Raw genomic sequence first — 12,019 nt, forward strand, 5'->3', positions numbered from 1 at the left:
ACATTTGATTGACTGATTCTGTGCAAAGCTGGGCTAAATTCAGCGCAAGCCAGAGCTCATAAGCTTGGCCAGATCCAAGCTAACTCCTGCCACGCTCTCAATTCATTTATTAGCTCAAGCAGAACGCCACTTGTGAGACAGCTTAGTGGGTTCAGTACACATCGATTAGCACCTGAGCCAACACACCGTGCCAAAGCGTGACTGGTGCGTAAGAGACGAGTGGCTACACAAGAATAATGAAGAGTACAAGAGGATGTAGCTTATGTTCACCAATCCCACCGGGAGCCACTTTGCTGTCCGTCTCTCACTCCCAGTAATTGGAATACAGTATAGAAATAGCAAGCTGTGGCTCTGCAAGTTGGATCCTGCATAGCTTATTAGCGTCAGCTCCACATGGTACAAAACCGCCTGTACTGCTTCCAAATCAGGTTGATCCCAGAAGCAGCGTAACTATGTTTACACAGCACTGCACACAAGCCAATTCGGTGCATGCAGCCAGCTTACCGTCTCTGTATCCTTGCACAATCTACAACTTAAACCATAGACAGAATCAGGAGTTCACTCTGCTAACTACTAATTTTTTTTTTTTTCTTACCAAGTATCTGCCTTAAGTTGAAACTTCGGGGAAGAGTTTCAAGAATTTCAGATAATAGCAGCAGGGAAAAGCATTATTTCATTTCTGCTGACAAGCTCCGGTAACTCCATGCTCTGCATAAGGACTGAAAATCTGACAAGTGACTATGCCTGTTAAGGTTGCTATTCCCATAAAAGTTTTCTGCAGATTAGTTCAGCCAGACTATCAAAAAAGCCAGCTTCACCATCTTGTTTTGCTTAGCACAAGAACATTTAAGGGGCACAGACAATTACCACATTTCAGTCACACAGTCATATAACTAGCACGTAATAAATAGCAGGGGTTTCTTTAAACCACTCCAACTGGTTGTGCGAGATGTCTCTCTACATCTTGTCTCTCCTGCACTCTCAATGCTGCCTTTTTAGCACCCATCCAAGTGACTCTCGCACACTATTCTCTTCTCTCGCAGCTTATTCAAAAATACAGATTTCCAAATCACTAAAAGAAAAAGTTTTCACTAAGCACAGCAAACTCATCATGCAACTAATATTTAACTTTAGCTCAGGAACTCTTATACTACACACTGAAGCACTACTTGCTTTCCTATCCACTATGGTTTCATAAAAAAATAAACAAGCTAAAATCAACTCTAATATAGTTTAAAACTAATAAAGCAAACATTTTGTGGTTAAGCTTTCAAGTGTCATTAAAACAATTTCAGAAGGGCAAATGCACAAACGTATAATGAACATCACACGTATCATTCAACATCACAGAACTCCTCCCTTGTCAGTGTCTTTTCTGAGAAAATGGCTTAAGAACTGGATTCTTCTTCCCTGGAAATCCAGTGAAGTTTAGTTAGGGACAGGTAAATCACAAAACCAGTAAACCACAACCTAGCCTCTGGTTTTCAATTCAGTATTTCAATTTAGAACATCACATTAGGTTGCAAAAACATTGCAGAAAACTGGCTTAAAGCATACATTACAACCGCATCTCTCCTTGGAGCCCTGTTTTCTTTCGCAGCACTGAAGTTTCTTGGTTCTTCATCTTCGCTGTCTGAAGACACATCTAGGAACTGTACCCCTCTTCGATGCTTGAAATAAGATCGTTTCCTCGTCCTCTTGGCTTCGGGAGTTTCTGGGATGGCGGAGTACCCTGTGCAAGCCATATCAATAGGAGAAAAGATAGGAGACAATGACTTATGACTTCAAATATTTATCTGTACTTGGAGCATCAGATAGCTATGATTTCTTCTTTGTACACAACAACCATTTAAACAGAACTCCCATCCTTATGCATGCAAAATTCCTGTAAGCTGTATTCCTTAAAGTGGAATTTAAGATGGCAAAAAAAAAATTTAAGATGGCAAAAGATCCTCAGCCCTCTTACATCAAACAAATAATTTTTACACCACAAAGTTTCAGAGATCGTGTATTTTAGGTTAATAACTCCTTATAAATACATTTTTATTTTTGGAAAAATGGAATAATCAGCAAAATCCTCTGAACTACTTCCAGGCTGATCAGGACATGGATAGAAACATACTGGCCTATCTGATGGCTGATTTATGATCTGCTTGTCTTGATAGCTTTTCAGAAAGAGAACATCAGTGTTATACTGCAGAAAATTAGGAAGCTACACCGAGGAACTTGACAGGTAAGTTGCAACTCCTACAGAGATACAATCTATTTAGCCAGTCTTTTCCACATTATGCTCCAGATGATTCTTAACAAGGAAGCTTAGCATACAGAAGGATGCTTCGTGTTATATATGAAGCATCAGGATACAGATAATCTATACATAATCAGGATATGTCACTGTGCAGACATCTCACGAATCATGTACTACCTTCAGTGACACTTGCAAAATTGACCCACTATGCGTGCATTAGCTTGTATTAACTTCTCAGTTCTGAACATGCTTGTAAGACAACCAAAAGCATAAGCAGCCAGTCTATTCATATAATTCCTGAATTAGTCATGAATAATGCATGACTAAGTCCCCCAATGTCAGCTACACCTGAAAACAACTCCATGCATATATCTAGATGGGGAAAACATGACCACACAGGGAAATCTACACAAAACCTGACATACAAAATAGGTCTTGAACCTGAAGCGGAGAGAGGATTAGAACACTGTAAAACAAAATCAAAAAGCCTACGCTATATTAGACTTTGCCCTGTCGCCCTCTTTCAGCACAGTACGATCTAACAGCATATATTGTATATTTCAAGGTGGTTCTAACTAAAACTCTGATGCTCCCATGTAAGCCCGGGCAAGGTAGAACACATGGTTCAATCCATTGCCTACGGAGGCTAGAACTGTTCTGCTACCATTTTTAGAAAACCCTAAGGAAAAAAACCAATTTTTAGTTGATACACGTAGACTTGAACGTGCAGCTTCTAGCTCTTCTGTCTTTAAACCTGCATTAAACAGAACTAAATACTTGGACGCAATTGCCACCTCTTAAGTGTGCTATTTCACGTCAGTAGTTGAAGAAAAGCACTCAAGGCATTTTGCGAAAGCTATGAGCCAAGAACCATACGTAGCCTGACCTAGTGCAGCAGTCCCACGCATTCAAGACTTCATTCCTTTCTACCACTTTACCATTTTTATAGCCAGTGCCGGAAAGAAAGCATAGTTGGTAAGCCGAGTAACTTTGTTTAAGACCAGACAAATTATGGACCCTGGAGGCATATGACTGAAGAGAGGAAGAACAACACATGGAGCAGAGAACGTGACAGCTGCAGAGAACATTTTCTGTGTGAAAGTAATCTTGCAGAAAATAAATTTAAAATAACTCACTGCGGCAGCATTTGATGGAAACAAAGATAAATCCTAAAAGTACAAGCAATTTGTTGACACAGGAGACTACGAGGTGATACTGGCTTTGAAAGGGAAAGGTACCCAATAAACTAAAAAAAAAAAAAAAAAGGTACCAAAGTTACATAGTGCACTACTGAAAAGGAAAAGAACAGAACTTGAAAAAGGAGCTTAACACTGGTTAAAGGGATGCAAGTCAGTGTAACTCAAACTGCTTTAATATCCATGAGGAAATGTAAACAAGGGTTCAGTGACAGTTCAAAAAAGCAATCGTTGAAGCCTTAAGTCTTCAGATAACCTTAGCTACGCATAGGAAAAATCCTATTGAAAATACAAAACACAATTCTAACCAGACATTAGTCCATCAGTTTGGAAACACAGGAGCGTGAAAAAGGAAGAGCACATAATTATCGTCATCTCAGCTTTTAATTCATGAAAGAACACCACAGTCTGTCAGAGTTAGTTACAAGTAAGAACCGTCTTGTTTCAGCATCCTGTTTAGCAGAGAAACCCATGTTTTGATTTCCGTCTTAAAACCTCTATAATCTGACATTTCCGAATTTCTTACTGACCAGGTTTAATAAGAAGGGGTTTGTCTGTCTTTCATGTCAAAGAATCTGCTTCCCAAGTGACTGGCAAGTTTTACCTCCTATCTGCTGCTGCTATCCAGCCCGCCCTCACTTCTCTGCTCCAGAACCAGGGGCACACAAACAACGGCCGCCTCCTGCTCCCCTCCGGGCTGATCAGGACAAAGGTCCGCCTGGCAGCAAACACAACGGACACAGCGGGGAACCCCTCCAGTCGCTGGCCTTAGACACCCAGTCCACCCAGGATGAAGCCTCAGTCTCCTCGCTTGCTGGCACCAGAGCACAGGAGTCCCCAGGGCCCGCACCCCACTCCGGGTGTTGGCACAGACCCCCTTGCACAGGCTCACAGACACACACGCCGTGCATCTCTCCAGCCTCTACCCGGTGGCTGGCACCAGGCGCCCTCGTCTCGGGCTGCCCCACACACAAATGGGCGACTCAGACCCTCTGGTCCCTTCCCGGCTTCCAGGCCGCTTCACCTGCTTGCTGGCTCGTCCCTGGTACCCCCGCTCCCTCTGCAGGGGCTGCGCAGGGGGTGGCAACGCAGACACGCAGGCCTCCGCAGCCCACACTGGCTGTCACCTGATTTTCCACTCACTTTGGTCCCTCCAGCTGCTGGCTCCCCAGACACATGGGCCCTTGTGACCCCAGACCTCACTCCAGCTGCTGGCACTTAGACCCCCATGCACACAGAACTGACTCCCCTCACCCAGGAAAGTAGCTAAAAGAGGAATTTAACGAGAAGACAGGACTAACTATGGTGATCATGATCAGGTGTATACTGACCTGTCTACATGCAACTGACCCGTTATCCCCTTATCCCTCTGTTTTCCCCACACTTGTTCCTCTTCAAACCACTCTGATTCCTCCCCTTACCCACCTTCTGTGCCTCCCCTTAAACATCCCATAGCAAGTTTTGTGCAAACCTAAAAAGCTCTTAACTTGCATCTCATGAGTCCCATACCCTCAAAGGTAGCAATCCCCCTCAGCCTGAACGGTGCTCCCAACAGCCTGGCTGTTGACTCACGGTGATGGGCATCACCCTCAACTCAAGGGGCTGACGGCCCTCCTGTGACAGCTCTGGGAGAAGCCAGGGCAGGGGCCATTCCTCCGATTAGCCTATTCGGGCTCCCCCACCCGCCACTGTGTCTCTGTGCAAAGACGAGCCTTTTACCTCCTGACACGACACAACAAGTCCCACCTATGTGGCTGGTATTGAACAAAAACGAGCTCCCCACTGTTGACAGTATCTGATTTACGTTCTAAGAAGATGGGTGAGAACACAGAGCAAGAGAGAACAGATAGAAGAGACCACAAAATTAGAGAAAGAATAGCTATGGTTTATTAAGAGCCTCAGTGAAGGACAACAGACAGTAATATAATTTAAATTGGGGTGGTGGATAGGTGAAAAAAAATCTCCACGCTCATTTCCTACACCAAAGAGCTTTGAATCATGAATAAGAAAACAGACCAAAACAATTACACAGGGAAGGTGCAGGACAGTCAGCTACAACACTCCAGGGAGAGTTGAGTTTTAATGATACAACTGTCAGTATAAGTCCTCATATAAAAGTATTTTACATCCTCATAATGCAAATACAGTACATGGGCATCCTCTCCCCTCTAGCACATCAATCCTTTCTTAAAACTCACGTGCCTATAATGCAAACACCAGTGGTGCTTTCTCAGCTGCTAACTCTGGAACCGTAATTTCGGCTGGACTTAAAGATAGTTTCTTCTGCCTCCGTTCACTAACACAGAAACTTGCTGAGTCAAGTTACTACAGAGTGTAACGCCAGTTTTCAAAGCTGATTTGCAGCAGCGACTAGACACAGAAGAGGCTAGAATAAACTCATCTGATAATCAAATGGAGAAGTGAGCTACATGGTGTCTAATTCCTTTGTCTGTGATAAAATGCCTCAATTTTAATCGAGTTATCATAAAAATGTAAACCTTTTCTATCACTTTCAAAACATGAGAGAGGATTATGGTAATGATTTTTAGAAGAGGCAGAAGTTTCACTTGCAAAGTAATCTTGTTATCTTGAAAAGCCCATACACGTGTAAACTTAGGAAGGCCTAAAAATTACAAGTTCTGAAGCAGCAACATACTGTCCCAAGACAGGCCTCCCTGCAACCAAGACCAAGGTGTTGACAGTAAAAAGTTCCTCAGCGGTACCTTCTTCTGTCTATGCATGTTTGGAAGGAGATGTGTTGTCCTTGCTTTGCTTTGTTGCTTTCCTTTATCTGAAAACCATGTAAGTTTTAAGATGAATACAGGAGAACAGCAAGAGAGACCTTTGAATGTATCAAACATTTTTATTAGATTTAAACATAAAGATGCAGGCAAATTTATTTCAGCAATTCCTCTCTAGCAAAGAAAAATAAAGCAGAAAAATTCTGAAGGTTATAAAGTTGGGCTCGCTGAGCAAGGGCTATCGCAACAGGACAGAAATACGAGACGCGTAAGAAGATGTGAATGGAAATATCAAAACAGGTCTATAAGAAACATGAGAAGTTCACATCTCTACTGAATTAACAGAATTGATCAAGCCAGTTTGCACGATCTTTGCCTTGTAGGTTAGCCTACGTTCCAAAAATATGCCTCCTGCAAGTTGCATGACACGCAAATGACAGGTTCTCATGACAGCTTTGCTAAGAAGCATCCTCATTGCGTTTTTAAAAAAACCAAAAAAACCCAAGGAAGTTTACAAAAATAGCACGGTCTTAAAAAGAATTTTATCCTTTACAATATAAACCTTGGAAGAGGTTTAGATTTAAATAAAAAGAGTACTTACTGTTTCACTTGGTGACTTCTCATTTTATTTTTACTTTAAATAGCAACCACTGTCCAGTCTTCATGACAACTCCTAACTCCTACACCTATGGAATGCTCAGTTGCCTGGAAAAAGCGTTTTCCCTCTCAAAAAAGCAGTATTTCCTTCTCCCCCTTCTCCACCTATTCCACTGAACAGAATCCTTTAATGAGAGAGCAGGAATCTCGTATGTAATAAGAAGTCCTCGTATTTAGAGCAAATTATAACCTTGTAGAGCAGTAACAAATTAAACAGTTATTGCCACAGCATGTAATTATTGGAGGCAGAGTTTCCTGATCACAGGCAATTAAAAACGACTATTAAGGAATGTCTGCAATCATAAGACGAGTGTTTGACTCTAAGGCCAGAAAAAAGAAAACACATAAGTATCCCTAACTGGAGAGGTAAACAACAAAAACAAAACCCAACAACAACTGATTTTTGCTATCATACAAAGAGACTCCATGAGAATAACCGGATCAAACTGTCTATGATTATATGGAGACAGTGTTAAGCTACAGATGAAGATACTCAAACACAACTACAACTATATATATATAAAACTCTAACTCATAATGTTAGAGCAAATATTTTGTTTAGTTTAGTCAGTAAACGCACAGCTTCAACTGCTCTTGAAAAAACTTCACCTTGAATTTTTTTCTTTTTTTTTAAATCATACTCACTACAGTCTTCCAGGAAGCATATACCTAGTGCAGAGCCATAATACATTGCCCTATAATTCTAAATATAACCTCCTACACAAACCATACATCACACAGAGAAAGCCAGCCTCTTCTCTCTCAAATAAAAACAAAACTGAGGTAATACTTAGAGGCTTACCACATTTACTGACACTGCACAACAAACATTGTCAAATGGAAAGTAATTTCCACCTAGTTTTGGAAAGCAGTATCAAATGCATGCTGCTCAAGTCTACAAGCTAATTAATATTCCATTTTCAAAGGAAAGTCCCTTTCATTTGCTAAAATAATCCTAAATACCAGTGTTACTCTAAGGGGCTTCTTAAGGAGACCATTTTAAAATGATGATTACTTCAACATATCTTCCCATGAATCCTCAGAAAAGTTCACTAGGTACTGGTGTCATTACTTTTTTCCAGAAACGCTTTAAGTAGAATTACACTCTACAAACTGTGACACAAGCAAAAGACATGACTTCCTCAGATCATAAAGAAAAATAATAACAGACGAGAACAAAAAAAGCAGTCCCAGTGCAAGTGAATGCTGTGACACTCTGAACATCGTAACCTGACAGTGCAGTCATTTGGGTTATGTATGTGAATTGTACAGAGAGGATATCAACAAAATCAACCATCAATAACAGGATTACATATAGTAGTTTAATGTCATCTACAACTTATATTTCAATTCATTGTTGAAGCTTTGTAAGCATGCTTTTTGAATACAAATCTCATTTTGAAATTCATGATCGTAATTATTCTAATTTGTATAGTTCTAACACAGTTCTGCTCCATTTCTACAATTGGAACGATCTCATTATCTTAGCGGACCAGGCTATTTACATAATTAAAAATATCTAATTGAAAATTAAGAAGATAGCTTCACTGTTTTCTTAACAGACTAATAGAAACCAAATGTGTGTATTATTTAGTAAATAATACCAATTTTTACAGAAAATTGTAGTAAACCACTCCAATGCATTTTTCCAACTCTTTAGAGAGGTATCTTTCAGATATAATTTGGTAACTGCCCCCATAGTTGCTTTCTATCCCTCCGTTAATGATGGCTGCAAAGCCACTGCAAGCCTTCGTGATTTTGAATGTACATAAGTGTATAAAGACAACCAGTTCTTGTGGCCATCATACTACAAATTGCTTATTAAAGTGTAAGGTATGTATGTTCAATACAAAGCAACAAGAAGCATTACATACATACATACCCAGAGTGTAGAACAATCTACCAATATTAGTTTGTTCTGGGAAAACAAAACAAAAAGATAATGGTGTTTCATGACACAAGAGACATCATCTGACTCTTTTTTCCAAGATGAATGAAATTAAAACAATCATATTTTTCATTAGGTGCGTATTTTGGGACACATGACAAAACAGAAATCCAAATAAATCCCTAGGAAATGATACTGAACCATTTGGGCTCCTGAAGGAAGAAGTCTGATTTTAAAATTCTTTTTACATACACAGTATGATTGCATGATACCAAATGAAATAGGACAAAAAAGCCATCAGCTACGTAACTTTTTTTTTTTGTTTGTGCAGGTGAAATAAAGAACACTCTCCTCTTGTTTCCCCAGTTTCATGTACCAGTATTTTGTGAATCCACTGTGTTTGTCTTCAGAAGAAATACGAGTAATTGCTGTCCTCACATGATTTATTGAGCATTAGGGCAAGTTATTTTTAGTTAACTTGGTGTAAACTACTCCTTATAAAACAACTCCATACTTTGACTTATGTATTTAGCAGTAGAGAGAGCACACAGTGCCATAAGCTGGCTAGCTCTGTACCTTTTCCATGATAATTCAAGAAAAAAAACAAATAGCTGTTCATTTTATTTGACCCAAAGCAAGAAAACTTCTGTCTTCCTGTTGCTAATTAGGAAACAAGGAGGACAGGCATCTGCTAATCAAATCTATTTCCTCTTTTATATTTAAGTGCCTCATAACCTGCAGACAAAATTTGAGTGTTTTATTTTCGATTAGCTTCTACAGATGTAGAAAATGCTATCTGATTTTTAAAATGGTTAATTAATTCTTTTAAATGGGTTACGTAACAATGATGTGCAAAAAAGTGAAAAAGTCACCAAACCACTCCATCTTCTTTAAACACTCAATATCTGTGAAAGATGAAGCATTATGTAAATGCAAAGTACTAGTAATTACATCTCAATTTTAAATGTTCATTAGCACCCCAGTTCTACACCAGCATCTATGTCCATGGACTCTTATTTAAGTCAGTCACTTCCTACAATTTTGGCTGCACTTCTACTCTGTTTTATTGGTAGCTACCATCATCTCCCCCTTGTTTTCCTCACAATTTCTCAGCCTTCCACAACAGTTCCTCTTTTAGGTTGCCCTTCATCTTTCCTTTTATTACCTCATATCTAAACTCATACTCATGCCTCTAAATTGGTTATTACACTCCTCCTCCTCCGCAGTTCTACCCCTGTAGAATATAAGCCAAGGGAGACCACTATTTTAAAAAACAACAAGCTCCAAAGTTTGTTGGCCTTGGTAGTTATGGTCTACCTACATGCTTCCACTGACAAAGTCAAGTCCACAGGCAGATTAAAGGAAAAAATATAATATTGAAAAAAAAAGTCACAAAGACAAATCAAGCCACAAAACGAGCAGCACCATCCATTACTTCACATCTATGTTCACTGTCAAACAAGGGTACCTGCATTCAGTAGCTCCTACACCGCACAGGACAGTGACTTACCACAAACAGGAAGACACCACCTGTTCCAAAGTGCACTTCCGCAGAGCGCCCGTTTTTTCACACAATCCATTACAAAGCACACACATGCAGAAGCCACAACTAACAGTTGCTTGCTTCTTGTGTTAAGTTTCCCCTGCCACCAAAACATCCTCTCTGCTAGTGGACAGGCTACTTAACTCCAGACTGGCAACTCTCAAGCCAAGATTTAGAGGTTTTGTATATTTTTTTAAACATAAAGCACCGATTGATATTTACTAATGTAAACATGAGAGCACTCCTGTCAACTGAAAACAGTCAACCTGCACAAAACCAAAATTCATGGAATAGTAAGTATCAATCTACTATAATATCGATTCGGCTCACCTTTAAAAGAAGAACGCCTCCTTGTACATGAAAGGTTCTCTGTTATCACATAGATAAAGTACTATGATAAACTGCTTTCCACCAAGGGAAAGCTGTATGCAAAACAAATGTAGTTAAACAACAACTGATACTGTTGCTCCATTACTGACTAAATGCATAGTCAAAGTCTGTCTGATCTCTCCAAGAACACCTGTATCTTGACATCTGTACCAGAAGTTATCTGGAATGTCCGAAATATATAAAATAATCAGCAACAAATAATTTTTGTTCTTCCATTCTTACTTCTTCAGTAACAGAAGAGCTACTGGTGAATGTGATTACGCAGTTGACAGCTGCTACAGTTCTTTACTTGTATTAACTGATGAATCTGAACAGAAACAGCACATCTCCAGTGTATCAGATTGGAGGATACACAAATTTATTTTTTGTGTATAAATTACTACACAAGAAAGGTTTTCACATTTCCATGAAAACCACAAGCTACTGCCAGAAGAGAGAACAAAGACTGCTACACAACTATTAACGCAATCAGGAGCAGGTTTCTCAGCTCTTTACAAAACCAGGCCCAACTGTTTTCTTTCTTTTCAGTTTTATCTGTGATATTGTGCATTGCACTAGCCTAGGACTCTAGTGAAAAAAGTTAAGTCTATGTAGTGTTGCATTTATCAGACAACTAGAAGTTTTATTCGTTTGAAAACCCTGAAATGCTATGTTAGTGTAAAATAAGTAACAGTAAAGGTAATTAATAAATAAGCAAACATAACATACTTTAAACACTTAAACTGTAGGTTGTTTACCCAACTGAAAAAAATCATTTCGGCTTTAGTTATCAGAGGTTTCTGACTTGACTGTAAATGCACAGGTTCAATGAGAACAAGCACGGTTACAAATAAGGATACTTTTGTGGAAATTGCTCTGAAATACATGTGCACAGAAAAGCACACTGGTAAAGCAAGAAAGAGGGGGGAAAAAAAGACAATAATTGTTTTATTTCTGGAAGGGAAGCACCTACACTGTTCTCATGCTACTTGCAAAACACCTGACTCACCAGTTATCTCTGCCACATCCGAAGCTGGAGTATCTGGCCTGCTGCTGTCATCCGTAGCTTCATCCTCATCCCCTCCAGCAGCACCACCCGCTGCAGCAGAATGAGCTGCCTGCGCCTGGGCTGCCGAAGGAGACACAGCTTCCTGCTCCGCGTTTTTTGTCTTCCTCTCAAAGCGAAAGCGGTCCAAGTTGTAGAGACTCATATTCTTAAGCGGTGGCTCCTGTCTGCAGGAGAGAAGACGGGCTCGACTGGGCAGTTTCTGTGGCAGAAGCCGGGAAGAGGCGGCAGGGCTCAGCAGGTACAGCTCAGAGAAACGCCGGCCAAGTGACCGGCGCCCGCGGGAGCAGCCCGAGGGCCCCGCCGACCGG

The 12,019-nt window shown here is 40.3% G+C and overlaps 1 protein-coding gene across 1 annotated transcript in view; it reads right to left on the minus strand.

The window, feature by feature from the left end:
• The window catches only part of SMARCAD1 (SWI/SNF-related, matrix-associated actin-dependent regulator of chromatin, subfamily a, containing DEAD/H box 1), a 45,306-nt gene extending 33,453 nt beyond the window's left edge, over positions 1-11,853 (minus strand). The window contains exons 1-2 of the mRNA XM_009583423.1: positions 11,652-11,853; positions 1,558-1,732 (exon numbers count right to left, since the gene is read on the minus strand). Coding sequence (XP_009581718.1) covers positions 1,558-1,732; positions 11,652-11,853 — 377 coding nt within the window. The remainder of the gene's footprint in view (positions 1-1,557; positions 1,733-11,651) is intronic.
• Between the last annotated feature and the right edge of the window lie 166 nt (positions 11,854-12,019).

Source organism: Fulmarus glacialis, unplaced genomic scaffold (assembly GCF_000690835.1).
Source record: "Fulmarus glacialis isolate BGI_N327 unplaced genomic scaffold, ASM69083v1 scaffold33388, whole genome shotgun sequence".
NCBI classification, from domain to species: Eukaryota; Metazoa; Chordata; class Aves; order Procellariiformes; family Procellariidae; genus Fulmarus; species Fulmarus glacialis.